General features: G+C 43.9%; 1 protein-coding gene across 1 annotated transcript in view; it reads left to right on the top strand.

The window, feature by feature from the left end:
* Positions 1-27,259, top strand: part of DNM3 (dynamin 3) — a 576,617-nt gene that overhangs the window by 13,084 nt on the left and 536,274 nt on the right. The window contains exons 5-6 of the mRNA XM_075320993.1: positions 2,258-2,325; positions 19,373-19,511. Of these exons, the coding sequence (XP_075177108.1) occupies positions 2,258-2,325; positions 19,373-19,511 (207 nt within the window). The remainder of the gene's footprint in view (positions 1-2,257; positions 2,326-19,372; positions 19,512-27,259) is intronic.

The following is a 27,259-nucleotide window of genomic DNA, read 5'->3' as shown; positions in this document are numbered from 1 at the left end:
GATTACGTGTAATACCAGATCTTAAAAATATCAAGGGGCGCTAGACCTAGTTGACTTTACTGTCACTCCTACCTTGCCGTGGAGATCGGCACCCTAATCCTGCACTTGTGGTGCCCCCACTCACTGATGGCTGTCCCACCAGGCCCTAACAGGACCTAAACAGATGGAATGAGGGACAAAACATACTAGTATATGTGACACACTCCAAGATAGAAGATCATGAACATTACATTTCAGAATAATACCAAAGATATAGTACCGAAACAAAAAAGGGTGTACCAAGATTATTAGCCTGGGTAAAAAGCATAGGGGCCATAGGCCCAAATTAACTACTCTATATAATAGATGGTTGAAGACCACCCCACTAAACAGACCGAAACTCTTGTCAAATATATATTTATCTATATCTATATATAGTGATATAAAAGTAAACCAAAAATCAAGGCAGATAATAAAAAAACAAAACGTCCCTTTGGATCAATAGGTATGACAGAAACAGGGTCCCAAAATAGGAAGGAACAAGGACCCTATGAAGGGCCCTAACCATGCAGGGTGCACAAACTTTGCATCATCCCATTTTCCTTTTTTGTTAATTTAAAATGTTAAAGATGAAAATATTTTTATTCTTTGCCTAAAATACAAAGGAAATGTGCCATCTTTAACTTTATGCATATACATGGTGGGCCATTTATATGGATACACCTATATGCATATACAGGGTGGGCCATTTATATGGATACACCTAACTAAATTGGGAATGGTTGGTGATATCAACTTCCTGTTTGTGGCTCATTAGTATATGGGAGGGGGGAAACTTGTCAAGATGGGGTGGTGACAATGGTGGCCATTTTGAAGTCGGACATTTTGGATCCAACTTTATTTTTCCAATGGGAAGAGGGTCATGTAACACATCAAACGTATTGAGAATTTCACAAGAAAACCAATGGTGTGCTTTGTTTTAACGTAACCTTATTCATTTATTAGTTATTTACAATTTTAAGACCACTTATAAAATGTGTTCAAAGTGCTGCCCATTGTGTTGGATTGTCAATGCAACCCTCTTCTCCCATTCTTCACACACTGATCACAACACCGCAGAAGAAATGCTAGCACAGGATTCCAGTATCCATTGTTTCAGATGCTGCACATCTTGTATCTTCACAGCATAGACAATTGCCTTCAGATGACCCCAAGGATAAAAGTCTAAGGGGGTCAGATCAGGAGACCTTGGTGGCCATTTAACTGGCCCACGATGACCAATCCACTTTCCAGGACACTGGTCATGTAGGAATGCTTGGACCTGACACCCATAATGCGATGGTGCACTACATGGTGCTTGGTAAAAATGATAACTACCCTTGTAATGCATTGACATTCTGGATCTTCAAAAGCTCATTATGAAGGTCTATTAGAGACTGAAATACAGGCCCATGAGGTCAACAGGGTTACCAAATAGTTTAACTAGCTGCAGTAAGTTAGAGATTTTCCTGCAAAACTGTGAGGCCATTAACAATCATGTTTTGTGGGTAAATCTCCCATGTTACCTGCAATATCATGCTGGTATTTATTCTCTTCTTGCCATGTGACATAAGGGGGTATGCACTGGGCTCAGAATTAGAGTTGAGCGGAGCGGCTATAATCCGGGTCCGACGGATCCGGATCGGGTTACCGCCGAAGTCCGGATCCGATCCGGAATCCGCGGCTATGTAAATGAATGGGGAGTCGGATCCGGGGTGGGGGTGGAGAGAGAGAGAGAAAAAAAAAAAAAAAAAAAGGATCCGGATCGTGCACCCCGGATCCCGGGTACTGGTCGGACTCGGATCGGAACCTCGAACTGTGCGGATCCGGATTTTTCAGATCCGGGTCTGCTCAACACTACTCAGAATGGATGCCTCTGTAACCTCCATTTTTTTTTTTACTTCTATAAGACCATTTTGCTTTAACTTGATATTCAGGTTTGATAAACCATTGGACAGATACAACAGCATTTCTGGGAAGCAAATAAATGGACGTTCCTGCACATAGTGTGCTGGCAGGGCACTGATAAATAGGACCTGCTCACTCAAAGAAAGTTGTTAACAAGTGACATAGCATGAGAAGAGGAATATATTAGACTGGTATGTGCATCAAAAGACATTCTACCCTTGGAGATGCCATGCTTTTGTATTAGTTTTGTGTGAAAAGTCAGGAATGCTTTAATGATTTTGGTGAATTCTTCACACTTCTTATATTCTCAATGTTTTTTATTCTATTTCAGACAGAGTTTGAAGAGAAGAACCTGCGACGAGAAATTAGTTATGCCATTAAAAACATCCATGGGATCAGGTATATTGAATCTTTGTATAATACATGATTTTTAATATCTGTGTAATTGCTTGTGTAGCCGGTGTATGAATTCTCCATATATGTTTGTTTGGAAATTCAGTAAATGAACAGTATAAAGTTGCTGACGTCTCTGGTTAGACATGAGATAAGTATTGGTAGAAATGGCTGAGTTTTGTTTTTAGAAAAATTCCACGTGGCCCAAAATTGCTGTTTGTCTAAAGCACCGGAATGGAAGGAGCTCCCTGGTTTGACTTATTATAAATATTAAATATATACCCCCCAAAATAAAAATAAGAAAGCATGCGAGATGCTGCAGCAAAGTGCGGGGATTGCAGATAAGTGCGGCATAGTTTAAACACAATCTCATAGTGGTGATAACTGTAATTGTTTAATTTCATTAGGGAATCGTGTGTCTGTTTGTCTGAGATACTGTGAAAAAGCAAAAAAAAAAGTTTGTCTTATTATTTAATTAGTAATATTAGCCACACCTGTTTCTAGAAGCTTCTGGTAGTCCTTGTGGAACTATATAAACCAGCCAGAATAAGCGAGGTGCTCCAGTAAAGTGCAGGGATTGCAGATAAGTGCGGCATAGTTTAAACACAATCTCATAGTTTGACACAGGAACATAGTTTGAATTTATCCTTATATGTTTCCCATAGTTTTTTTCCCTTTGTTTTTCTACTTTACTGTTTATCCCCATTTAATAGGTGCTCCATGGACAATGCTACCAGGTGTGTATCTTGTCAGATTTATGCATGCCTTGAGCAGCCGTTCGAGGGTGAATATGTCTGCACTCGATGCAAGCATGTTGCGTATTTGGAAGCCCAGGTAACTGATCTAAATAAGCAGCTTGCAACACTCAGGGGCTTTGCAAACCTGGAGAGGAGTTTAGAGCTCACTGAGCTTTCTCTGGCTGGGGCCAGTGATATGGAGGAGGGTGGAGGTGGGGAAGATCAGGACCCAGAGGTAGGTAGCTGGGTAACAGTTAGAAGAAGAGGTAGGGGGACTAGTGTCAGGGATCCTAGTCCTGACCTGACACAACCTAGTAAATATGCCTGTTTGGCTGATATTAGGAATGCAGGGCCGGGATTAGGGTCACTACAGCAGGACGTTGCTCCTAGCAACCAGGAAAATGACTGCTGTAGGAAGGAGGGAAATAGGAGTGCAGCAAAGTCCAGACAGATGTTGGTGGTAGGGGACTCTATAATTAGGCGGACAGACAGGGTCATCTGTCGCCGAGACCGTGAATGCCGAACAGTGTGTTGTCTGCCGGGTGCTCAAGTTCGGCATATTGCGGATCGGATAGACAGATTGCTGGGTGGGGCTGGGGAAAACCCAGCAGTCATGGTGCACATTGGGACTAATGACAAAGTAAGAGGCAGGTGGAAGGTCCTTAAAAATTATTACAGGGAACTAAGAGAGAAGCTGAAGTCCTGGACCTCCAAGGTGGTGTTTTCAGAAATACTACCAGTGCCACGAGCGTCACTAGAAAGACAGCGGAAGCTTAGAGAGATAAATACGTGGCTTAGAAATTGGTGCAGGAAGGAAGGGTTCGGGTTCATGGAGAACTGGCCCGACTTCTCAGTCGGCTACAGGCTCTACGGTAGGGACGGGCTGCACCTCATTGGGGAGGGTGCAGCTGTGCTGGGGAGAAAAAGGTCAGACGCATGGAGGAGCTTTTAAACTAGGATCTGGGGGGAGGGAGGGTAATGGAGCAAAAAAGGGGATAGATAGAGACAGTGAGACGGTAGGGGTCAATGAAGGATTGGTTGGGATGGGACATGCAAGGAACGTAGGGAGGCTAGGAGTAATAAAGGTGTTAATAGTATTATGTCTACTGGAAAATGCAAGATGTCTTGAAAACAAAATGAATGAATTGGAGGCTCTTATGTCAACCATGGATTATGATGTGGTGGGCATTATGGAAACCTGGCTGGATAAAAGCCATGACTGGGTGACAAACATACAGGGTTATACTACATTTAGGAAGGAACGGAAAGACAAAAAAGGTGGTGGGGTGTGTATATTTATCAAATCTAACCTAAAACCTGTGTTGAATGATGACATTGGGGGGAACTGCAACAATGTAGAGTCAGTATGGGTAAATGTACATGGGGAGGGGAATAATGGAAAAATGCTAATTGGAGTTTGCTATAAGCCTTCTAACATACCTGAACAAATAGAGGGTGAAATGCTGGAACAAATTGAAAAGGCAGCTAATAATAATAATCGGGTTCTTATTATGGGGGATTTCAACTATCCAAACTTACAGTGGGACTGGGTTGTGCTAAAATCTGTAAGTTCTTATCTACTATTCAAGACCATTTCCTCTCTCAGATGGTAGATGAACCGACAAGGGGAGATAATTTGCTAGATCTGGTCCTGTCAAATAGACCGGATACAATTTCAGAGCTACAGATCCGGGAGCACTTGGGCACCAGCAATCATAATATGGTAAGCTTCAAAGTAATATTCAATAGAACATTTCAAAGGGGAAATGCTAAAACCTGGAATTTTAGGAAAGCTGATTTCAACAAATTAAGGGAAAAGCTTAAATGTGTAGATTGGGACACAGTCATGGTAACTGGGGATACCGAACAGAAATGGGGTAAGTTTAAGGATATACTGCTAGAGTCCTGTAAAAAGCTTATACCCTCTGGTAATAAAATGTCCAGGAATAAAAAGAAACCACTATGGATAAATAAGACTGTACAAAGTATAATAAAACAAAAACAAAGGGCGTTTAAAATCTTAAAGTCTGAGAATACAGAAATAGCATTGCAGGAGTATAAAGATATCAATAGGAAATGTAAAAAAGAAATCAAACAAGCAAAATTAGCTACTGAAACAAAAATCACCAATGACCTTAATATAAATCCCAAAATCTTTTATAAATACATTAATGCCAAAAGGAAAACAAAGGATAGTATCGGCCCCTTAATATATAATAACATGTTAGTTATAGAGGACAAACAGAAGACTGAGATATTAAATAGGCATTTCTCATCTGTGTTCACTAGGGAACTGACTGTACCAGGGATCATTCAACAAATGAAAAATCAAAGTTCACCACCCGATATAATTAATTTAACACAAGATTAAGTACGCCTATGTCTGAGTGAGTAAATTAAACATTGACAAATCCCCAGGGCCAGATGGCATTCATCCACGAATATTGAGGGAATTGAGCTCCGTAATCGACAGACCACTGTATCTCATCTTTTTAGACTCGCTTGTAACAGGGTTGGTGCCTCAGGATTGGAGGATTGCTGATGTGGTACCGATATTTAAGAAAGATAAGAGGGTAGATCCAGGCAACTACCGTCCAGTAAGCCTGACGTCAGTAGTATGCAAAGTTTTTGAGGGCATTTTAAGGGATGACATGCAAAAATATATTGCAGAAAATAATATAATAACTGACAGACAGCATAGATTCATGAAAGATAAGTCGTGTCTAACCAGCATATTGGGGTTCTATAAGGGGGTAAGTGCAAAACCTGGATATTGGTAATGCAGCTGATGTGATTTATTTGGACTTTGCAAAGGCAATTGATACTGTACCACATAATAGCCTTATACTAAAGCTCCAGAAGCAAGGATTAGGGGAAACTATATGCAACTGGGTAAGGAATTGGCTAAAAGATAGGAAACAAAGAGTAGTCATAAATGGTACATTCTCTAAATGGGCTATAGTCAGAAGTGGGGTGCCGCAGGGATCTGTGCTAGGACCGATTCTTTTTAATCTCTTTATTAATGACCTTGTGGATGGGATTGATAGTAAAGTGTCAGTCTTTGCTGATGACACCAAACTATGTAGGATATTAAAAACTGACCTTGATAGTACAATATTACAAAAAGATCTGGATAAGATGTCAGAATGGGCAGATACTTGGCAAATGAGATTTAATGTTGATAAATGTAAAGTAATGCACCTAGGACGGAGTAATCCTATAGTTGCATATACATTAAATGGAAGTAAACTCGGGACTACAGAACATGAAAAGGACTTGGGAATTCTCATTACAAATAAGCTGAGCAGCAGCACTCAATGTCAAGCAGCACCTGCAAAAGCAAACAAGATTCTAGGGTGTATAAAAAGAGAGATTAGATCCCGTGATCCCAACATATTGTTACCCCTCTATAAATCACTTGTAAGGCCACATCTGGAATACGGGATCCAGTTTTGGGCTCCACATTTTAAAAAGGAAATTCAGAAGTTAGAGTCAGTTCGAACTAGACTACAAGGAATGGAAGGCCTCCCATATGATGACAGGTTGAAAAAGTTAGATATGTTTAGCTTAGAAAAAAGACGTCTCAGAGGAGATCTCATTTATATGTATAAATACATGTGTGGTCAATATAAAGGACTGGCACATGACTTATTTCTTCCGAAGACAGTACTAAGGACCAGGGGGCACTCACTGCGAGTGGAAGAAAAGCGATTCCGACAGCTAAATAGGAAATGGTTCTTTATAGTTAGAGCAGTCAGACTATTGAATGCCGACCACAAGAGGTAGTAATGGCAGATACTATAACAGCTTTTAAAAAAGGGCTGGATGATTTCCTCAGTACACAAAACATTGTTGGTTATAAGTGACTTAGTGACCAAATGTAGAACTGGTGGAGGAAGGTTGAACTAGATGGACCTAGGTCTTTTTTTCAATCTAAGTAACTATGTAACTATGAAATGTGGCCCCTCTCCTTGAGCTGGGTATTTCATGTATGTAGCTTCCGATGGTGGGGTGTCTGTACAGTCGGACCCCTGTCGTTTTCTGCCCCCATCTACATTCATGTTGTTTGACACAAGGTGAGGATTTAATACTAGAGGATTAAAGACTATCCTGATTTGGGTACACCTTGTTGTGGTGGGATGGCTTTACGCTTTTTTGATTAAAAAACGTTTGTAGTAAGTACCCTATGTTCTTTATATGTACTATTACTTTTTGCTTGTTTTTTTACAGCAGGGTATATGCTTATTTAATTTTGTTTCTTAGTTTGTTTTTTTTTCAGAGAAATATGGATAAATCTGGGATACTAGCTGTAGTGCCCGGCGTTGCCCAGGATAGTAACTGTCTCTCTGTCTCTCTCCCAGTCTCTCACTCTCCTTCTCTGTGTCTCTCTCTGTCTCACTCTGTCTTTCTCCCTGTCTGCTTGACTCTCTATGTTTCTTATTCTGTCTGTGTCTGTCTCTCTCTATGTCCTGCTCTGTCTGTCTTCCTGTCTGCCTGCCTCTCTATGTTTCTCTCTCTGTCTGTCGGTCTCTCTGTCTCTCTTTCTGTCCATCTCTGTCTCTCTGTGTCTGTCTGTTTCTCTGTCTGCCTCTCTCTATGTCTGTCTCTGTGTCTCTCTCTCTATCATTCTGTCTGTCTCTCTCCCTGTCTGCCTCTGTCTCTCCCTCCATTTCTCTGTCTCTCTGTTTGTCTCTCTATAAATCTCTCTCTCTCTGTCCTCTGTCTCTCTCTGTCTCTGTCTGTCTCTCTGTCTCTCTGTCCATCTGTCTCTCTCTATCTCTCTCTCTGTCCTCTGTCTCTTTGTCTCTGTCTGTCTCTCTGTCTCTCTATCCATCTGTCTCACTCTGTCTCTCTCTATCTCTCTCTCTGTCTTTCTGCCTCGTTCCCTGTCTGCGCCTATGTCTGTCTGTCTCTATCTGTCTCTACTCCGATATTATATTACCTTACACATAAGCTTCTTATACTGAGAATGTCCTTTGTTGCCTATAGCAACCAATTACAGCTCATTTTAATGACCTGTAGCTTTCATCTCCATTGACTTTAATCGAAGCAGATTTTTTTGGCGAATAACTGTAAAGCGTAGGATTAAATTTTTCCCTCAAAACATAGTCTATGACGTTCCCTGAGTCACATGGGGTGTCTGTGCAAAATTTCATGATTGTAAATGCCGATTCCTTTAGCGGACACACACATACACACACACACACACACACACACATACATACACACACACACACACACACACTCATACATAAATGTTTAGATTTCTCGTCCATATTGTCTTGATTCATGTGAAACCTACAGGATTAAGAAACTTCCTAAACACTATTTGAATACTGCACACATTCTGTTTTCCTAAGCATGGATGTTTTCAACATATGAGACAGAGGCATACTCTCCTTCCATCACCATAGTGGATCCAGCGCATGCTGCTCCGGAGGTCTGCCCTGCTTTGCTCCAGAGGCAAAGTTTGTGCCAGGCGAACATCAACAGGACCACTCAAATCTATGATTGGCACAAATATTAGGTGATTAGAAGAGTCTATCATCGGATTTTTGTTTGACATGCTCCTCTAGTCACCCGAGCGCTGCAGCTAATCACAGGCTTCAGAGGTCCTGTTGACCCTCGGACTGGGCAGAGATCACCACCGGAACCAGATAGGGCAGACCTCTGTGGTAGCATGGATCCACTATGGGAATGGAAGGCGAATATGCCTCTGTAGGAACAAAAATAGATAAAACAGTTATACATTACTATTAGTAAAGGCAAATAGCAGTGGTAAAATAAAATAACAAAAAAGATACATAAAACATATACTTACCTATTGAATTCCTTATTCTCTTTATTGCTTATTGTCTTTCCTGCCTCCGATGTCCCAAATCAGTTTTCTGTCTTTCTCTTCTGGCAGTGGACTGTCATCTGACCGCTGCAGCCAATCAGTGGGTGGTAGCTGCAGCACATGCTCAGTGAGCATCATGGTGCATCATAGCTGACAGTGATGCGCTAATCTTACAAGACAAACAGCTAAAGAATGGTGCATTTTTTTTAAGAGGCAGTTAAAAACAATTACTTTTTTTATGGAAACTGTTCTGGAAATGCTCCTTTTGGGGGGGAGTTTTTTTATTGTTTTTTTTTTTTAGCAATTTTTCGTGTGGGTTTGGAGCAGACCCCCTCTGAAAGATTCCTACTAAAAAAAATCTGGGTGCGCATACAATTCTAATACATATAACAATTTGTAGAGCTGTAGTTCTCTTGAGTGAACAGCAGGAGGCAGCAGCAGTTTTGATAAGTTTTTCACTTTTAGACCCAAGCTTTGTCCTGGAAGATATGAAATGTGCATAATAACTGAGTAATAGCTTTGGTAAGATATACTATATACCTCTGAAAATCAGTGCTTTCTTGTTTTGTGCATCTTTTATTACACTTTGAGAAAGAGTATGTTAACCCCTTCACCCCCCGGCAATTTTCCATTTTTCATTTTAGTTTTTTCTTCCCCTTCTTCTAAGAACCATAACTTTTTTTATTTTGCCATTAATATTGCCATATGAGGGGTTTTTTTTTGCAGGACGAGTTGTACTTATGAATAAAACCATTAGTTTTACCAAATAATGTACTGGAAAACAGAAAAAAAATTCCAAGTGTGGTGAAATTGCAAAAAGAGTGCAATTACACAATTGTTTTGGGGGTCTTTTAATCACCGTGTTCACTATATGGTAAAACTAAGGTATCCATATGATGCCTCAGGTGGGTACGAGTTCATACATACCAAACATGTATACTTTTACTTTCATCTAAAGGATTTAAAAAAAAATTAAGAAGTTTTTCCAAAAAAGAATGGCGCTTTTGGCGCCATTTTCCAAGACCGTTAATGTTCTAATTTTTTTGGGATATGGGGCTCAGTGATGGCTTATTTGTTGCATCTTGAGCTGACATTTTCAATTATACCAATTTTGCACTGATGCTACGTTTTGGTTGTCTGTTATTGCACTTTTTAAATAAATTTGTGACAACCAAAAAACGTAATTTTGATGTTTGGATTTTGTTCTCGCCATATTATGTACAGGTCAGATTAATTGATTTTATATTTTCATAGATCCGGCATTTTGAACACTGTGATACCAAATATGCATATATATATATATATATATATATATATATATATATATATATATACAGGGCTGTATTTTGCCTTCATGCTGCCCTAGGCACTTTAAGTGGTCGCGCCACTTAGTGACAACGTAAAACTGAGTTTTCGCACACGACATCTCTTTAAGGCAGATCTACTCTGTAGCACACTTTAAAAAGTATCAATAAGAAACGAGGGGCACTAACCCCCCCCCAATGGGAATCACCACAGGCACATCAGAACGTATCATGAGTATAAAATATTCCCACCACACCGTCCCCACTTATATACTGTGACACTGCCCCTAATAAACTAAAACACCACTCTGCCCTCCCTTATAAACTACTGTATATCCACCACACCTTCCTCGATTATGAAATATGATCTGTACATTGTGAGGAGGGAGCAGCATGATGTGAGGACAATGTCCCATGCATGCTGCCCTCTCCTCACAATGTCCCATGCATGCTGCCCCCTCCTCACAATGTCCCATGCATGCTGCCCCCTCCTCACAATGTCCCATGCATGCTGCTCCCTCCTCACAATGTCCCATGCATGCTGCTCCCTCCTCACAATGTCCCATGCATGCTGCTCCTTCCTCACAATGTCCCATGCATGCTGCTCCCTCCTCACAATGTCCCATGCATGCTGCCCAATCCTCACAATGTCACATGCATGCTGCCCCCTCCTCACAATGTCCCATGCATGCTACCCCCTCCTCACAATGTCCCATGCATGCTGCTCCCTCCTCACAATGTCCCATGCATGCTGCCCCCTCCTCACAATGTCCCATGCATGCTGCTCCCTCCTCACAATGTCCCATGCATGCTGCTCCCTCCTCACAATGTCCCATGCATGCTGCTCCCTCCTCACAATGTCCCATGCATGCTGCCCCCTCCTCACAGTGTCCCATGCATGCTGCCCCCTCCTCACAGTGTCCCATGCATGCTGCCCCCTTCTCACAATGTCCCATGCATGCTGCCCCTCTCCATGAGCTCCTAATGCTGCCTTCCTCTTTTCCATAATGAGACCTTCATGTAGCCCCACTCATGCTAAGACCACCACACTAACGCTTATGCTGAGACCCCCCACACACACTACCCCACTCTTGATATTGACTCCCCTACATTGCTCCACTCTATACTGATCCCACACATGCTGCCCCTTCTCCATAATGAGCTCCCAATGCTGCCCCCCTCATTCTGAGTCCTTACACTCCCCCCACCCAATCGATTTTGTCATTGCACTATCCCTCATCATTTGTCCTCTGTCTCTAGCATTAGCCCCTCTCTCCCACTCCCCCAGCATCAGCCTCTCTCCCCCAGCATCAGCCTATATCTTCCCTCAGCATCAGCCTCTCTCCCCCAGTCTCAGCCTTTGCCTCCCCCCAGCCTCAGCCTGCCCCAGTCTCCGCCTCAGCCTCCCTCCAGCCTCCCCCCAGTCTCCGCCTCAGCCTCCCTCCAGCCTCCCCCCAGTCTCCGCCTCAGCCTCCCTCCAGCCTTCCCCCAGTCTCCGCCTCAGCCTCCCTCCAGTCTCAGCCTCCCTCCAGCCTCCCCCCAGTCTCAGCCTCAGTTTCCCTCCAGCCTCCCCCCAGTCTCAGCCTCTGCCTCCCCCCAGTCTTAGCCTTTTCCTCCCTCTAGCCTCCCCCCAGTCTCAGCCTCTGCCTCCCTCCAGCCTCCCCCAGTCTCAGCCTCTGCCTCCCTCCAGCCTCCCCCCAGTCTCAGCCTCTGCCTCCCTCCAGCCTCCCCCCAGTCTCAGCCTCTGCCTCCCTCCAGCCTTCCCCCAGTCTCAGCCTCCCTCCAGCCTCCCCCTAGTCTCAGCCTCCCTCCAGCCTCCCCCCAGTCTCAGCCTCCCTCCAGCCTCCCCCCAGTCTCAGCCTCCCTCCAGTCTCAGCCTCCCTCCAGTCCGAGCCTCTGCCTCACTCTAGCCTCCCTCAGTCTCAGCCTCTGCATCCTTCCAGCCTCCCCCAAGTCTCAGCCTGTGCCTCCCTCCAGCCTCCCCCCAGTCTCAGCCTCTGCCTCCTCCCAGTCTCAGCCTCTGCCTCCCTCCAGCCTCCCCCCAGTCTCAGCCTCTGCCTCCCTCCAGCCTCCCCCAGTCTTTGCTTCTGCCTCCCTCTAGCCTCCCCCCAGTCTCTGCCTCTGCCTTCCTCCAGCCTCTCCCCAGTCTCAGCCTCTGCCTCCCTCCAGCCTCCCCCCAGTCTCAGCCTCTGCCTCCTCCCAGTCTTAGCCTCTGCCTCCCTCCAGCCTCCCCCCAGTCTCTGCCTCTGCCTCCCTCCAGCCTCCACCCAGTCTCTGCCTCTGCCTCCCTCCAGCCTCCCCCCAGTCTCAGCCTCTGCCTCCCTCCAGCCTCCCCCCAGTCTCAGCCTCTGCCTCCCTCCAGTCTCAGCCTCTGCCTCCCTCCAGCCTCCCCCCAGTCTCAGCCTCTGCCTCCTCCCAGTCTCAGCCTCTGCCTCCCTCCAGCCTCCCCCCCAGTCTCAGCCTCTGCCTCCCTCCAGCCTCCCCCCAGTCTCAGCCTCTGTCTCCCTGCAGCCTCCCTCCAGCCTCCCCCCAGTCTCAGCCTCTGCCTCCCTCCAGTATCAGCCTTTGCCCCCCCCCCGCATGCGCAGATCTCCGGTCTGCATTAAAGACACCCCCACGCTCCTTATGAATCCACTTACCTGCTCCAGTGCCCGCCGCCATCTTCCTGGCTCACGTGAGTATCCTCTTCTGACACCGGCTTCCATCACGGCGTCCTCCGCGGCGTCCTGCTGTGAGCTCTGCATGTGACGTCCACACAGCAGTGGACGCAGCACAGAGGAAGGAGCTGATTGGCACGCGCCTGTGACTCCGGAAGTGCAGGCGCCGGCAGTTCTGGGGTCACTCAGCTCCCTGTGCTCGGCGGCCGCAAAAAAAAAAAAAATGTAAAAAAAAAAAATAATTTTTTTTTAAATTTTTTTTGCTGCCAGAAGGTGCCGCACCCCACAACCTGCCGCCCCAGGCACCGGACCACGGGTGCCTACTGGTAAATACGGCCCTGTTTTATATATATATATATATATATATATATATATATTGCTGCTTTATTTTAAATGGGGTGAATAGGGGGGTGATTTGAACTTTTAGGTTTGTGGTTGTTTTCTTCAAAAACTTTTTTTTTTTTAATTTTTCTTTCTTGATCTTATTAGTCTTCTTAGGGGACTTGAAGCCCACACTGTCCGTTCGCTTCTGCTGTTCAGAGAGATGTTTCAGCATACCTCTGAACAGCAGAAATGTAATCTGTGACTGCCGGCACTCTGTCACAGGACCTTCATCATGACAGCGACAGGGGTCATCAGCTGACGCTCCGCTTTCATGACAACCCATAAGCGCACCATGGCGCGATCCCCGCCAGGGTGTTTTAGATCATGCTGTCAGAACTTGACACCGCAATCTAACTAGTTAACAGGCGTGTGTGGATCTCCGATTCACCTCCATCAGTTAGCCGCCGCAGATGTCAGCTGATCAGATAAGCCGACATGTGCAGGGATTAATGCTTGCTGTGCAAGCACGCATTAAAGGGACATACACGACCGATGACATATAGCTTTGTCATCAGTCAGGAAGGGGTTAATATTTTAACATTTTTTTTACTTGGGACATTAACTTTTATTACTCTGATCGCTGGTGTAATGTCTTGCAGTGCACAAGCATGGCAATACATTACACCTGTCAGAGCACCACTGACAGATCGCTTGTAAAGGCCCCGTCACACACAACGACGTATCTAATGATATATCGCCGGGGCCACGGATCCGGCATCGTTAGTGACATCGTTGCGTGTGACACCAACGAGCGACCATTAACAATGGAAAATACTCACCAAATCGTCCATCGTTGACACGTCGTTCATTTTCCAAAAATCGTTCATTATTGAGGACGCAGATTGTTCGTCGTTCCTGAGGCAGCACACATCGCTACATGTGACACCGCAGGAACGACGAACTACAGCTTACCTGTGGCCGCCGGCAATGAAGAAGGAAGAGGTGGGCGAGATGTTACGGCCACTCATCTCCGTCCCTCCGCTTCTATTGGGCGACCGCTTAGTGATGCCGCTGTGAAGCTACATGAACCACCCCCTTAGAAAGGAGGTGGTTCGCCGGCCACAGCGACGTCGCTAGGCAGGTAAGTCCGTGTGACGGCTCCGAACAATATTGTGCGCCACGGGCAGCGATTTGCCCTTGACGCACAAACGACGGGGGTGTGTACGCTCGCTAGCGATATCACTAGCGATATCGCTGTGTGTGACGGGGCCTTTAGTCCCTGCTTTTGGCTGGGTCTAACAGGCCATCTGGCAGACCTGGAGATCATCATTTGATTTGGTTGCAATGACAACCCTCAGCTTCCCTGTGATCATGTCACAGGATTGCCGGAGGGGTGAGAGAAGGAGACCCTCTCTCGCACAAACTTCTACGGTCACTATTAATCTTAGCATATGGAAGATAGCAAAGGGTTAATATTGGAGATGAGTGGACTCGTGGAAGTTCGATTCGGCGGGTTCAGCCAGACTTTAGATAAATTTCAGGTTGGGACCTGAAATTGATCTAAACCCCAATGGAAGTCACTAATTGGGCAGTTCGGGTCTTCGCTCACATTCAGCCAGCCATAAACAGATCATTTCCAGGGGAGGTTGGGGTTTTTCCATTATTTATTTGTTTAGTGCACACCATATCTGATCATACTTTTGTTACCCCCAGTGTAAGATGTTCAAACACTGCAAGCGGCTCGCACTGGTCTGAGCACCAAGCGTACCTAAGCACAGCGATGCACGCACAAGTGGATTGCATCGGTAAAACACCCAAACGCCAAACCAGAACTCTGTTTTTTTTTGTGAAGTCCGTGTTTTTGGTACTAACACCGAACCTCGGATTCGCTCTTCTCTAGTTAACATCAATGGGACCTGGTCTGTTTCTTACATTAGAATCCTGGCATTTGTGGGACTCTGGGGTCCTGATCACTGAACATAGAGAAATGGCTGTGCTGCACAAAGCCCAGTAAACGTCGGCGTTTGTCTACAAAGGGCAGTTAGGAAGAGGTTAAAAACAGTCTTTTACTGACCAGTCACTTGACAAAAATTACTTACAGAGAGAGAGGGGAGCCAGCACGATCTGAAAATGGCATGCATCATATAAAAAGTGCAAATTCACGGATTTATTCCAACTGTACTGTAATATAAATGAGATTTTAAGCAAATAATTGATCAATTCTTTGAGCCACCCCTGCCAACGTCACGGCAAATCTCAATAGGGGGGTCCTACTCTATATTCTGTATTTCATGTGCCATGCGGCCTCCTAGATAAAGTTAAAAGCAGAACCATAATGGAGCACACATACCTGTAACCTGTATATAACCGCTTCTATGTTGCAAAAGAGGCAATTGTGGATAGAGGCCAGCCCAGGTCCCAGCATGTGGAGCAAGCTCTACACATACCAGGACTATATCAGAACTGACCCTCCCAGTGCCAGACAGCAACCATTGATAAAGGCGGACCAGATCCAAGTATGGTGCTTAATTAGCAATGCCTGTGGAAAGGGTGAGGCAACTGAATGTGTACAGCTACCAACAGGAGGAATATATTGCAAACCAAGATCAGGCGTGCATAGCATGGTGGTGACCAGCCACCAGACATTTGTAGCATAACTACAACCAAACAGAGAGAGAGGGGAGCCAGCACGATCTGAAAATGGCATGCATCATATAAAAAGTGCAAATTCACAGATTTATTCCAACTGTACTGTAATATAAATGAGATTTTTAGCAAATAATTGATCAATTCTTTGAGCCACCCCTGCCAACGTCACGGCAAATCTCAATAGGGGGGTCCTACTCTATATTCTGTATTTCATGTGCCATGCGGCCTCCTAGATAAAGTTAAAAGCAGAACCATAATGGAGCACACATACCTGTAACCTGTATATATAACCGCTTCTATGTTGCAAAAGAGGCAATTGTGGATAGAGGCCAGCCCAGGTCCCAGCATGTGGAGCAGGCTCTACACATACCAGGACTATATCAGAACTGACCATCCCAGTTATGACTGTAGTTATGCTACAATTTCTGGTGACTGACCATCACCATACCATGCACGCCTGATTTTGGTTTGCAATGTATTCCTCCTGTTGGTAGCTGTTCAGATTCAGTTACCTCACCCCTTTCCACAGGCAATGCTAATTAAGCACCATTCTTGGATCTGGTCCGCCTTTATCAATGGTTGCTGTTTGGCACTGGGAGGGTCAGTTCTGATATAGTCCTGGTATGTGTAGAGCTTGCTCCACATGCTGGGACCTGGGCTGGTCTCTATCCACAATTGCCTTTTTTGCAACATGGAAGCGGCTATATACAGGTTACAGGTATGTGTACTCCATTATGGTTCTGCTTTTAACTTTATCTAGGAGGCCGCATGGCACATGAAATACAGAATATAGAGTAGGACCCCCCTATTGAGATTTGCCGTGACGTTGGCAGGGGTGGCTCAAAAAATTGATCAATTATTTGCTAAAAATCTCATTTTTTTTTTTTTTTATTATAGTACAGTTGGAATAAATCTGTGAATTTTCACTTTTTATATGATGCATGCCAATTTCAGATCGTGCTGGCTCCTTTTTTTCAAAAATTACTTACAGTAGATAGCAGGTACAGTACAGACCAAAAGTTTGGACACACCTTCTCATTCAAAGAGTTTTCTTTATTTTCATGACTCTAAAAATTGTAGATTCACATTGAAGACATCAAAACTATGAATGAAAACATGCGGACTGAAATACTTAAAAAGTGTGAAACAACTGAAAATATGTCTTATATTCTAGGTTCTTCAAAGTAGCCACCTTTTGCTTTGATTACTGTTTTGCACACTCTTGGCATTTTCCTGATGAGCTTCAAGAGGTAGTCATCGGAAATGGTCTTCCAACAGTCTTGAAGGAGTTCCCAGAGATGCTTAGCACTTCTTGGCCCTTTTGCCTTCACTCTGCGGTCCAGCTCACCCCAAACCACCTCGATTGGGTTCAGGTCTGGTGACTGTGGAGGCCAGGTCATCTGGTGTAGCACCCCGTCACTCTCCTTCTTAGTCAAATAGCCCTTACACAGTCTGGAGGTGTGTTTGGGGTCATTGTCCTATTGAAAAATAAATGATGGTGCAACTAAACGCCAACCGGATGGAATAGCATGCCGCTGCAAGATGCTGTGGTAGGCATGCTGGTTTAGTATGCCTTCAATTTTGAATAAATCCCCAACAGTGTCACCAACAAAGCACCCCCACACCGTCACACCTCCTCCTCCATGCTTCACAGTGGGAACCAGGCATATAGAGTCCAATCGTTCACCTTTTCTACAAAGACACGGTGGTTGGATCCAAAGATCTCAAATTTTGACTCATCAGACCAAAGCACAGATTTTTACTGGTCTAATGTCCATTCCTTGTGTTCTTTAGCCCAAACAAGTCTCTTCTGCTTGTTGCCTGTCCTTAGCAGTGGTTTCCTAGCAGCTATTTTACCATGAAGGCCTGCTGCACAAAGTCTCCTCTTAATTGTTGTTCTACAGATGAGAAGGTGTGTCCAAACTTGTGGTCTGTACTGTACATACCGTCTTGTGTGGTTCTTCTTCCACACAAAGAATTTCTATACACAGCCTCTTTGCTTCCTCAACTTCATTTAGTTCTGGCTCCACCAGATTTGCTTCCTTTACCACCACCAAGCTTTGCGCAACAGTTTAGTAAGTGAAAGTTAGGGTACGTGCACATGGTCCAGACATGCGTCTTGGACGCAACATGTCCTGTCCTGTGGGGCGACGAGTGCTGTCTGTAGGAGACTGCGGTGTCCTGTGCCCACGATCAGGGTTCGGACCGCTGCTTTCTCTCTGTTCTCCCTCTGGAGAACACTCGCGGCTCTGCAGCAATATATTGCTGTACTTCAGCTCAAGAAGCCTCAGCACATGTCAGTTTACACTGTGGGAAAAACAAGTACAGAGAGCATGGGATTTCTAGTAATCACATCCACTGTACTTGTACTGTATAACAAAGCGTTTTAGACTCAGCGAAAACACTCTCAGTCCAAAACGCTGCGAACGCTGATCGTGGGCATGCAGCCTTATATCTTCAACTCTTGGTTCGGTCTCTTATCTTCCTGGCTAAGGAATTGATTTGCCAACATGGCCAAACTTAGCTTCTAGCTTTGTGATGTCTAAAGGGGTTTTCCTCACAAACAAAGTATTATAATCAATAGATCTTGGAATAATAATAATTTCCACAACTGGACGTGATTAAAAAAGATGTTCCTGTGCCGAGATAATCTTATAAGATTATTTCAGCACAGGAACATTTTTTTTCTAAAACACATCAAATTATAAAATGTATTATTATTCCACCTATTGAATAAATTAACTTTAAAATTTAGTTTGTTAATGGGAAAACCCTTTTAAGGAACTCCCAACTGAGGTTCTCTCTTTGTTTCAAATTTCTGCACCGTCCTGGCCCATTACCTTAATGAGTTATAAACTCAGGGTCGTACTGCTAGACATCCTGTCCAGCCTTTCACTCTGTATCTCGGTCAACTCTTTTTTGCTCTCTCTTCAGGATCTCACTATTCTCTGTCTCAGTCTAATGTCAGGTCAGGAACACCCTTGTCATGCTGCTCTACTGAATAGTCAGACCTTAGGTCTGTCACTACTGCACGCTGGGCCCTATCTCCCCTCCTGACAGGAAACTCTCAGTGTTCCCTTGCTCTAGCCCCTCCCACTTTGGGCTCGTCCCAAACATTAAATCTGCCTTACCCTAATGACAAGCAAAATACACTTCAATACTATTAATTAATGACACAATAATAATATTGGTGTGTTCAAGGGGGAACGTGGGCAATATATGTCCACCTCCTTATGCTCCTTGCCTAGGTAGCCGGCTACTCTGAAACAACAGGATGGCTGATAGCCTAGGCAGGTAACCTGTACACTATAGAATTAAAGATTACCTGTGTTCTTGAAAGTGTAAAGAATTCTAAAAAAAGGGGAAAACTGCAAAATTGCTTTTTTTACAAGCACGTCTTTGTATTTTCACCAATTTTTCTAAATTTGAGACAACTCCATTTTAAGGTTCAGTAATCCAAAATTATGTCCAGTAGACAATTAACTTGTTCATGATTGATCTGAATAAGATCTTCTCTGTTCTTTGTTTTCTGTCCTTTTACAGAACTGGACTGTTTACTCCCGATATGGCATTTCAGGCAATTGTGAAAAAACAGATTGTGAAGCTAAAAGGACCAGTTTTGAAATGTGTTGACCTGGTTATGCAGGAGCTCCTTAATTCTGTTACAAAATGCATGTGTAAGGTATGGTATGACTGCGGAAAAGTTTTGCTTTCACTTTTTTGTTGAAATCTCTTAATAACACAATTATGTTTTTTATGGGGTGTTCATGGTAGTGCCCAACACTTTATAAATCATGAGCTACTATGTAAGTGCCATAGAGGCCACAAAGTGTCTGAGTAGTGAATATGTTTAACTGGACCTGCCTGCAAAAAATATATATTTACCGGTGTATATTACAGGTGTAGTACATGGGGGGTGTAGTGATGTAGTATATTACAGATGTAGTATATAGGGGCTGTAGTGATGTAGTATATTACAGATGTAGTATATAGGGGCTGTAGTGATGTAGTATATTACAGGAGTAGTATATGGGGGCTGTAGTGATGTAGTATATTACAGATGTAGTATATGGGGGCTGTAGTGATGTAGTATATTACAGATGTAGTACATGGGGGGTGTAGTGATGTAGTATATTACAGATGTAGTATATGGGGGCTGTAGTGATGTAGTATATTACAGGTGTAGTATATGGGGGCTGTAGTGATGTAGTATATTACAGGTGTAGTATATGGGGGCTGTAGTGATGTAGTATATTACAGGAGTAGTATATGGAGGCTGTAGTGATGTAGTATATTACAGGTGTAGTATATGGGGGCTGTAGTGATGTAGTACGAGGGGCGATCCAAAAGTAATGATATAATCGGTTATTTCTATTGCACACAGAAATTGAAATAAAATGTTTTCTTCTCTCTTAGGTACCCACTAGTCCAGGAAAAAAAATCACTTAAGGCTATGTGCGCACTTACCGGATTTTGCCGCGGATTTTCTGCGGATTTGCTGCATGTTTCGCTGCAGAAAATGTTCATAACATCTCTGCAGTGAATCACCAGCAAATCCTATGGAGAAAAAAATCCTGTGCACACTAGGCGGAATTTGACAGCTGCATGTTTTGCTGCGGGAATCCCGCAGCAAAAACAAGTGCATGTCACTTCTTTTCCGCACATCGCTGCGGGATTTCACTCCATTGACTCCAATGTTAATCATGAAATCCCGCAGGGAATAACGCAGGAAGCAAATTCTGTGCGGTTCACTGCGTTTTCCTGCGTTATTCCCTGCGGTATTTCGCGGTTTACCTCCAGTAATGTACATCGCCTGTCTGCGGTTTTGCAGGGAAGTGATGTCATTACAGGAAGAGGAAGCCGTGCAGAGAGTAAACACAGATCACAGACACACACACACATCACAGACACAGAACACATAGACACAGACACATAGAACACACATAGAAAGAAAACGGAAATATAGAAAAAAAAGAACGTGGGCTCCGCTGCATATTTACCTTCCAGCCGAGGTAAGCACACAGCGGCGGCCCGGTATTCTCAGGCTGGGGAGGGAGAGGGGCAGGGGTAATGTCCCCCGCCTCACTCCCACCTCCCACAGCCGAGAATATCAGCCGCAGCTGCCCCGGCACTGTCGCATGCATTATGCGGCACTACCGGAGTGTCCCCGGCTCTTCTTGCCACCGTGTAGCAGTGGTGGCAAGGTAATACAAGGGGTTAATGGTGATGGTGGATCACCGCCATTAACCCCAGGCTTGATCATGGCAGCGTCTATGTGACAGCTGACATGATCAACCCGTAAGTAAAGTGAAAAAAACACAGACACAGAAAAATCCTTTATTTTAAATAAAACCAACAAGCCTCGTTCACCATTTTATTAACCCCCCCGAAACAAAGCTCCGGCGTAATCCACACAGCTCCGGCGTAATCCACAGGTCCTGTACTGCTGACATCCAGCCGCGATGTGTCACAGACACAGCGCTGAATGAATGCAGCAGACAGCAGAGGTAATTACCGGTCATTTCCCACGGCCGGTAATGTGAACTCACTGCCGACCGTGGGAAATGCAGCGATCTGTCCTCTATCTATCTATCTATCCCTCTGTCTGTCTATCTATCTATCCCTCTATCTATTCTTCTGTCTATCTACTATCAGAATTAAATGTATTTTTTTTTTTTTCTTCAATGTGCTTTATTGCATTGAATGAAATAAAGCACATCCCAACCCGCACGCGGCAAAACCGCGGCAATACCGCGAACAATACCGCGGTAAAACCGCAGCAAACCGCGGCAAACCGCATGCGGTTTTAGGGTGCGGTTTCCCGCGGTTTTTTACCGCGGGTGCGGTAATCTTTGAGAGCATGCGGAATTTACGCAAGGAAATTTCATTTCCCAGTGCGCACAGAGCCTAAATAGGCCACGATTCCCGGGAGCTACATTCATTTGAATATCAACTGCCGAGGAGTGAACATCAAAATGGAAAAAAACGAGCTCAGAGCTGTCATCAAATACCTCTGCTTGAAAAAAATGACTACCAAAGACATACACAGTGACTTGGTGGAAACATTGGGGGACTCTTCTCCTCCATATTCCACAGTTGCACACTGGGCCACGGAATTTAAGCTGGGAAGGACATCGACGGAAGATGAACGTCGTGAAGGACGCCCATCCATGTCCCTCAATGAAGAAAACGTGAAAAATTTGAAGAAGTTGTATTGGCAGATCGAAGAGTGACTATCAGGCATGTAGCTGAGGTCACAGGGATCTCATATGCCAGTATTCAAAGAATCCTTGCAAAAGAATTGCATATGAGAAAGGTCTCCGCGCGTTGGGTGCCAAAAATGTTAACCGACGACCAAAAGAAGAAACGAGTTGACATTTCAATAGCAAATCTCGAAAAGTTCCAAGCAGACAAGAAGAATTTTTTGTCATGTTTTTGGACCATGGACGAGACCTGGATCCACCACTTTGATCCCGAAACAAAACAACAATCGATGACATGGAAACGAGCCTACGAACCGACGCCAAAGAAATTCAAAGTGTCAAGCTCAGCAGGGAAGGTTATGGCGTCCGTTTTTTGGGACGCTGAAGGAATTATTATGGTGGACTATTTGGAGAAGGGAGCCACTATTACGGGCTCCTACTACGCAGAACAAATAAGAAGATTGCGGGAGGCTATCAAGGAGAAAAGGCGCGGCAAACTGCGGCTGGAGTGCTGTTTCACCAAGATAACGCGCTGGCTCACAAAGCTGCAGTTGCCATGGCAACCATTCAAGAAGCGGGCTTTGAACTGGTGGAACACCCCTCCTATTCGCCAGATCTAGCCCCCAGTGACTTCTTTCTCTTTCCTCACCTTAAGGAACACCTCCGGAGCAAGAAATTTGACGACAATAGCGACGTGATAACCGCTGTTGGGGATTTTTTTGAGGGTCAATATCAAGAATTTTTTTCAAAGGAAATTCTAAGTTTAGAAAAGAGATGGACTAAATGTATAGTCTTGTTAGGACACTTTGTAGAAAAATATTTTTTTTTTAATATATTCATTGTGTTTATTATTGATTATCATTTCTTTTGGATCGTTCCTCGTATATTACATGTGTAGTATATAGGGGTGTAGTGATGTAGTATATTACAGACGTAGTATATTACAGGTGTAGTATCTGGGGATGTAGTGATGTAGTATATTACAAGTGTAGTACATGGGGGTTGTAGTATGTTACAGGTGTAGTATTTGGGTATGTAGTGATGTAGTATAATACAGGTGTATCATATGGGGGGTAGAGTGATGTACAGTGCCTTGCGAAAGTATTTGGCCCCCTTGAATTTTTCAACCTTTTCCCACATTTCAGGCTTCAAACATAAAGATAAAAAAAATTAAATTTTATGGTGAAAAATCAACAAGTTGGAAACAATTGTGAACTTGAACGAAATTTATTGCTTATTTTAAACTTTTGTAAAAAATAAACTGAAAATTGGGGCGTGCAATATTATTCGTCCCCTTTACTTTCAGCGCAGCAAACTCACTCTAGAAGTTCACTGAGGATGTCTGAATGATCCAATGTTGTCCTAAATGACTGATGATGATAAATATAAGCCCCTGTGTGTAATCAAGTTTCCATATAAATGCACCTGCTCTGTGATAGACTCAGTCTTCTGTTTAAAGCGCAGAGAGCATCATGAAGACTAAGGAACACAACAGGCAGGTCCGTGATACTGTTGTGGAGACGTTTAAAGCTGGATTTGGTTACCAAAAGATTTCCAAAACTTTAAACAGCCCAAAAAGCACTGTGCAAGCGATCATATTGAAATGGAAAGAGTATCATTCCACTGCAAATCTACCAAGACCCGGCCGTGCATCCAAACTGTCATCTCCAACAAGGTGAAGACTGATCAGAGATGCAGCCAAGAGGCCCATGATCACTCTGGATGAACTACAGAGATCTACAGCTGAGGTGGGAGAGTCTGTCCATAGGACAACAATCAGTCGTACACGGCAACAATCTGGCCTTTATGGAAGAGTGACAAGAAGAAAACAATTTCTCAAAGATATCCATAAAAAGTGTTGTTTAAAGTTTGCCACAAGCCACTTGGGAGACACACCAAACATGTGGAAGAAGGTGCTCTGGTCAGATGAAACCAAAATCGAACTTTTTGGGCAAAATGCCAAACGATATATTTGTCGAAAAAGCAACACAGCTCATCACCCTGAACACACCATCCTCACTGTCAAACATGGTGGTGGCAGCATCATGGTTTGGGCCTGCTTTTCTTCAGCAGGGACAGGGAAGATGGTTAAAATTGATGGGAAGATTGATGGAGCCAAATACAGGACCGTTCTTGAAGAAAACCTGTTGGAGTCTGCAAAAGACCTGAGACTGGGATGGAGATTTGTCTTTCAATATGACAATGATCCCAAACATAAAGTAAAATCTACAATGGAATGGTTCACAAATAAACGTATCCAGGTGTTAGAATGGCCAAGTCAAAGTCCAGACCTGGATCCAATCGAGAATCTGTAGAAAGAGCTGAAAACTGCTGTTCCCAAATGCTCTCCATCCAACCTCACTCAGCTCCAGCTGTTTGCAAAGGAAGAATGGGCAAGAATTTCAGTCTCTCGATGTGCAAAACTGATAGACACATACCCCAAGCGACTTGCAGCTGTAATCAGAGCAAAAGGTGGTGCTACAAAGTATTAACTTAAAGGGGCCGAATAATATTGCACGCTCCACTTTTCAGTTTATTATTTTTTTAAAATAAGCAATACATTTCATTCAACTTCACAATTGTGTCCCACTTGTTGTTGATTCTTCACCATAAAATTTAAATATTTTATCTTTATGTTTGAAGCCTGAAATGTGGGAAAAGGATGAAATATTCAAGGGGGCCAAATAATTTTGCAAGGCAAAATGAAATTTATTTCCTATTTTAAACTTTTATAAAAAATAATAAACTGAAAATTGGGGCGTGCAATATTATTTGGCCCCTTTAAGTTAATACTTTGTTGCGCCACCTTTTGCTGTGATTACAGCTGCAAGTCGCTTGGGGTATTTGTCTATCAGTTTTGCACATCGTGAGACTGAAATTCTTGCCCATTCTTCCTTTGCAAACAGCTGCAGCTGAGTGAGGTTGGATGGAGGCATTTGTGAACAGCAGTTTTCAGCTCTTTCCACGGATTCTCGATTGGATTCAGGTCTGGTTTTTGACTTGGCCATTCTAACACCTGGATACGTTTATTTGTGAGCTATTCCATTGTAGATTTTACTTTATGTTTGGGATCATTGTCTTATTGAAAGACAAATCTCCATCCCAGTCTCAGGTCTTTGGAGTCAGGTCAGACTCCAACAGGTTTTCTTCAAGAATGGTCCTGTATTTGGCTCCATCCATCTTCCCATCAATTTTAACCATCTTTCCTGTCCCTGCTGAAGAAAGGCAGGCCCAAACCATGATGCTGCCACCACCATGTTTGATAGGGGGGATGGTGTGTTCAAGGTGATGAGCTGTGTTGCTTTTACGACAAATATATTGTTTGGCATTGTGCCCAAAAAGTTCGATTTTGGTTTCATCTAACCAGAGCACCTTCTTCCACATGTTTAGTGTGTCTCCCAGGTGGCTTGTGGCAAATTTTAAATGACACTTTTTATGGATATCTTTGAAAAATTGCTTTCTTCTTGCCACCCTTCCATAAAGGCCAGATTTGTGCAGTGTACGACTGATTGTTGTCCTACGGACAGACTCTCCCACCTCAGCTGTAGATCTTTGCAGTTCATCCAGAGTGATCATGGGCCTCTTGGCTGCATCTCTGATCAGTCTTCACCTTGTTTGAGATGAAAGTTTGGATGGACGGCCGGATCTTGGTAGATTTGTAGTGGTATGATACTCCTTCCATTTCAATATGATCACTTGCACAGTGCTTTTTGGGCTGTTTAAAGTTTTGGAAATCTTCTGGTAACCAAATCTGACTTTAAACGTCTCCACAACAGTATCACGGACCTGCCTGTTGTGTTTCCTGGTCTTCATGATGCTCTCTGTGATTTAAACAGAACACTGAGACTATCACAGAGCAGGTGCATTTATACAGAGACTTGATTACACACAGGTGGCTTATATTTATCATCATCAGTTTTTTAGGACAACATTGGATCATTAAGAGATCCTCAGTGAACTTCTGGAGTGAGTTTGCTGCACTGAAAGTAAAGGGGCCGAATAATATTGCACGCCACAATTTTCAGTTTATTATTTTTTACAATAGTTTAAAATAAGCAATAAATTTCGTTCAAGTTCACAATTGTGTCCCACTTGTTGATTCTTCACCATAAAATTTAAATTTTTTTATGTTTATGTTTGAAGCCTGAAATGTGGAAAAGGTTGAAAAATTCAAGTGGGCCAAATAATTTCGCAAGGAACTGTATATCTGCAGCTTTGTCGCCATAGAGGAAGGGGGGACCGAGGCACAATTTCTTGCACAGGGGCCCCAAGCTGTCAGTGTCTGCCCCTGTGCTATCTTGTCTTCCATCTTTTTCTCTTTTGTCACTACAAACCACCCACTGTATGCGACTTCCCGATTAACTGACTACAAGTTCATGACGTTGGCTCAGTAGGTCTCCAGTGCCTATTCTAGAATGAACCATCACTTTCCCTTTCAGCCGACCCATCCCAGGTTGGGTTAGTCCCAACTTTTAACTCTCAACGATTATACTTCTTACCCTACTGTCTGTTGTAGGGCAGAACTTCCCTTCAAAGTTTTGTACGTTAACATCACATTCCTATATACAGTATATTGCTGCTATACATCATACCATTACTAACACATCACATTCTACATCAAAATATATCACATTACTGTACATTACAATTTATATATCACAATGTTTAGAAAAGATGCAAGACATTATTCACATTACAAGACACTAAAATACAATGATGCGATTGGTGTCTTCAGGAGTAGGAACATGATGGCTATAGTCCACCACTCTTACAGATGTATCACTTAAGGTGGTGTCACACACAGCGACAACGACAACGACGTCGCTGCTACGTCACCATTTTCTGTACGTTGCAGCGACGTCCCGTCGCTGTCGCTGTGTGTGACATCCAGCAACGAGCTGGCCCCTGCTGTGAGGTCGCCGCTCGTTGCTGAATGTCCAGCTTCATTTTTTGGTCGTCGCTCTCCCGCTGTGACGCGCAGATCGCTGTGTGTGACAGCGAGAGAGCGACAAAATGAAGCGAGCAGGGAGCAGAAGCCGGCATCTGGCAGCTGCGGTAAGCTGTAACCAAGGTAAACATCGGGTAACCAAGGTGGTTACCCGATATTTACCTTCGTTACCAGCCTCCGCCGCTCTCACGCTGCCAGCGCCGGCTCCGGCTCTCTGCACATGTAGCTGAAGTACACATCGTGTAATTAACCCAATGTGTACTGTAGCTAGGAGAGCAA

Source organism: Anomaloglossus baeobatrachus, chromosome 8 (assembly GCF_048569485.1).
Source record: "Anomaloglossus baeobatrachus isolate aAnoBae1 chromosome 8, aAnoBae1.hap1, whole genome shotgun sequence".
Classification (NCBI taxonomy): Eukaryota; Metazoa; Chordata; class Amphibia; order Anura; family Aromobatidae; genus Anomaloglossus; species Anomaloglossus baeobatrachus.
This window is presented reverse-complemented; position numbering and strand designations above follow the sequence as displayed.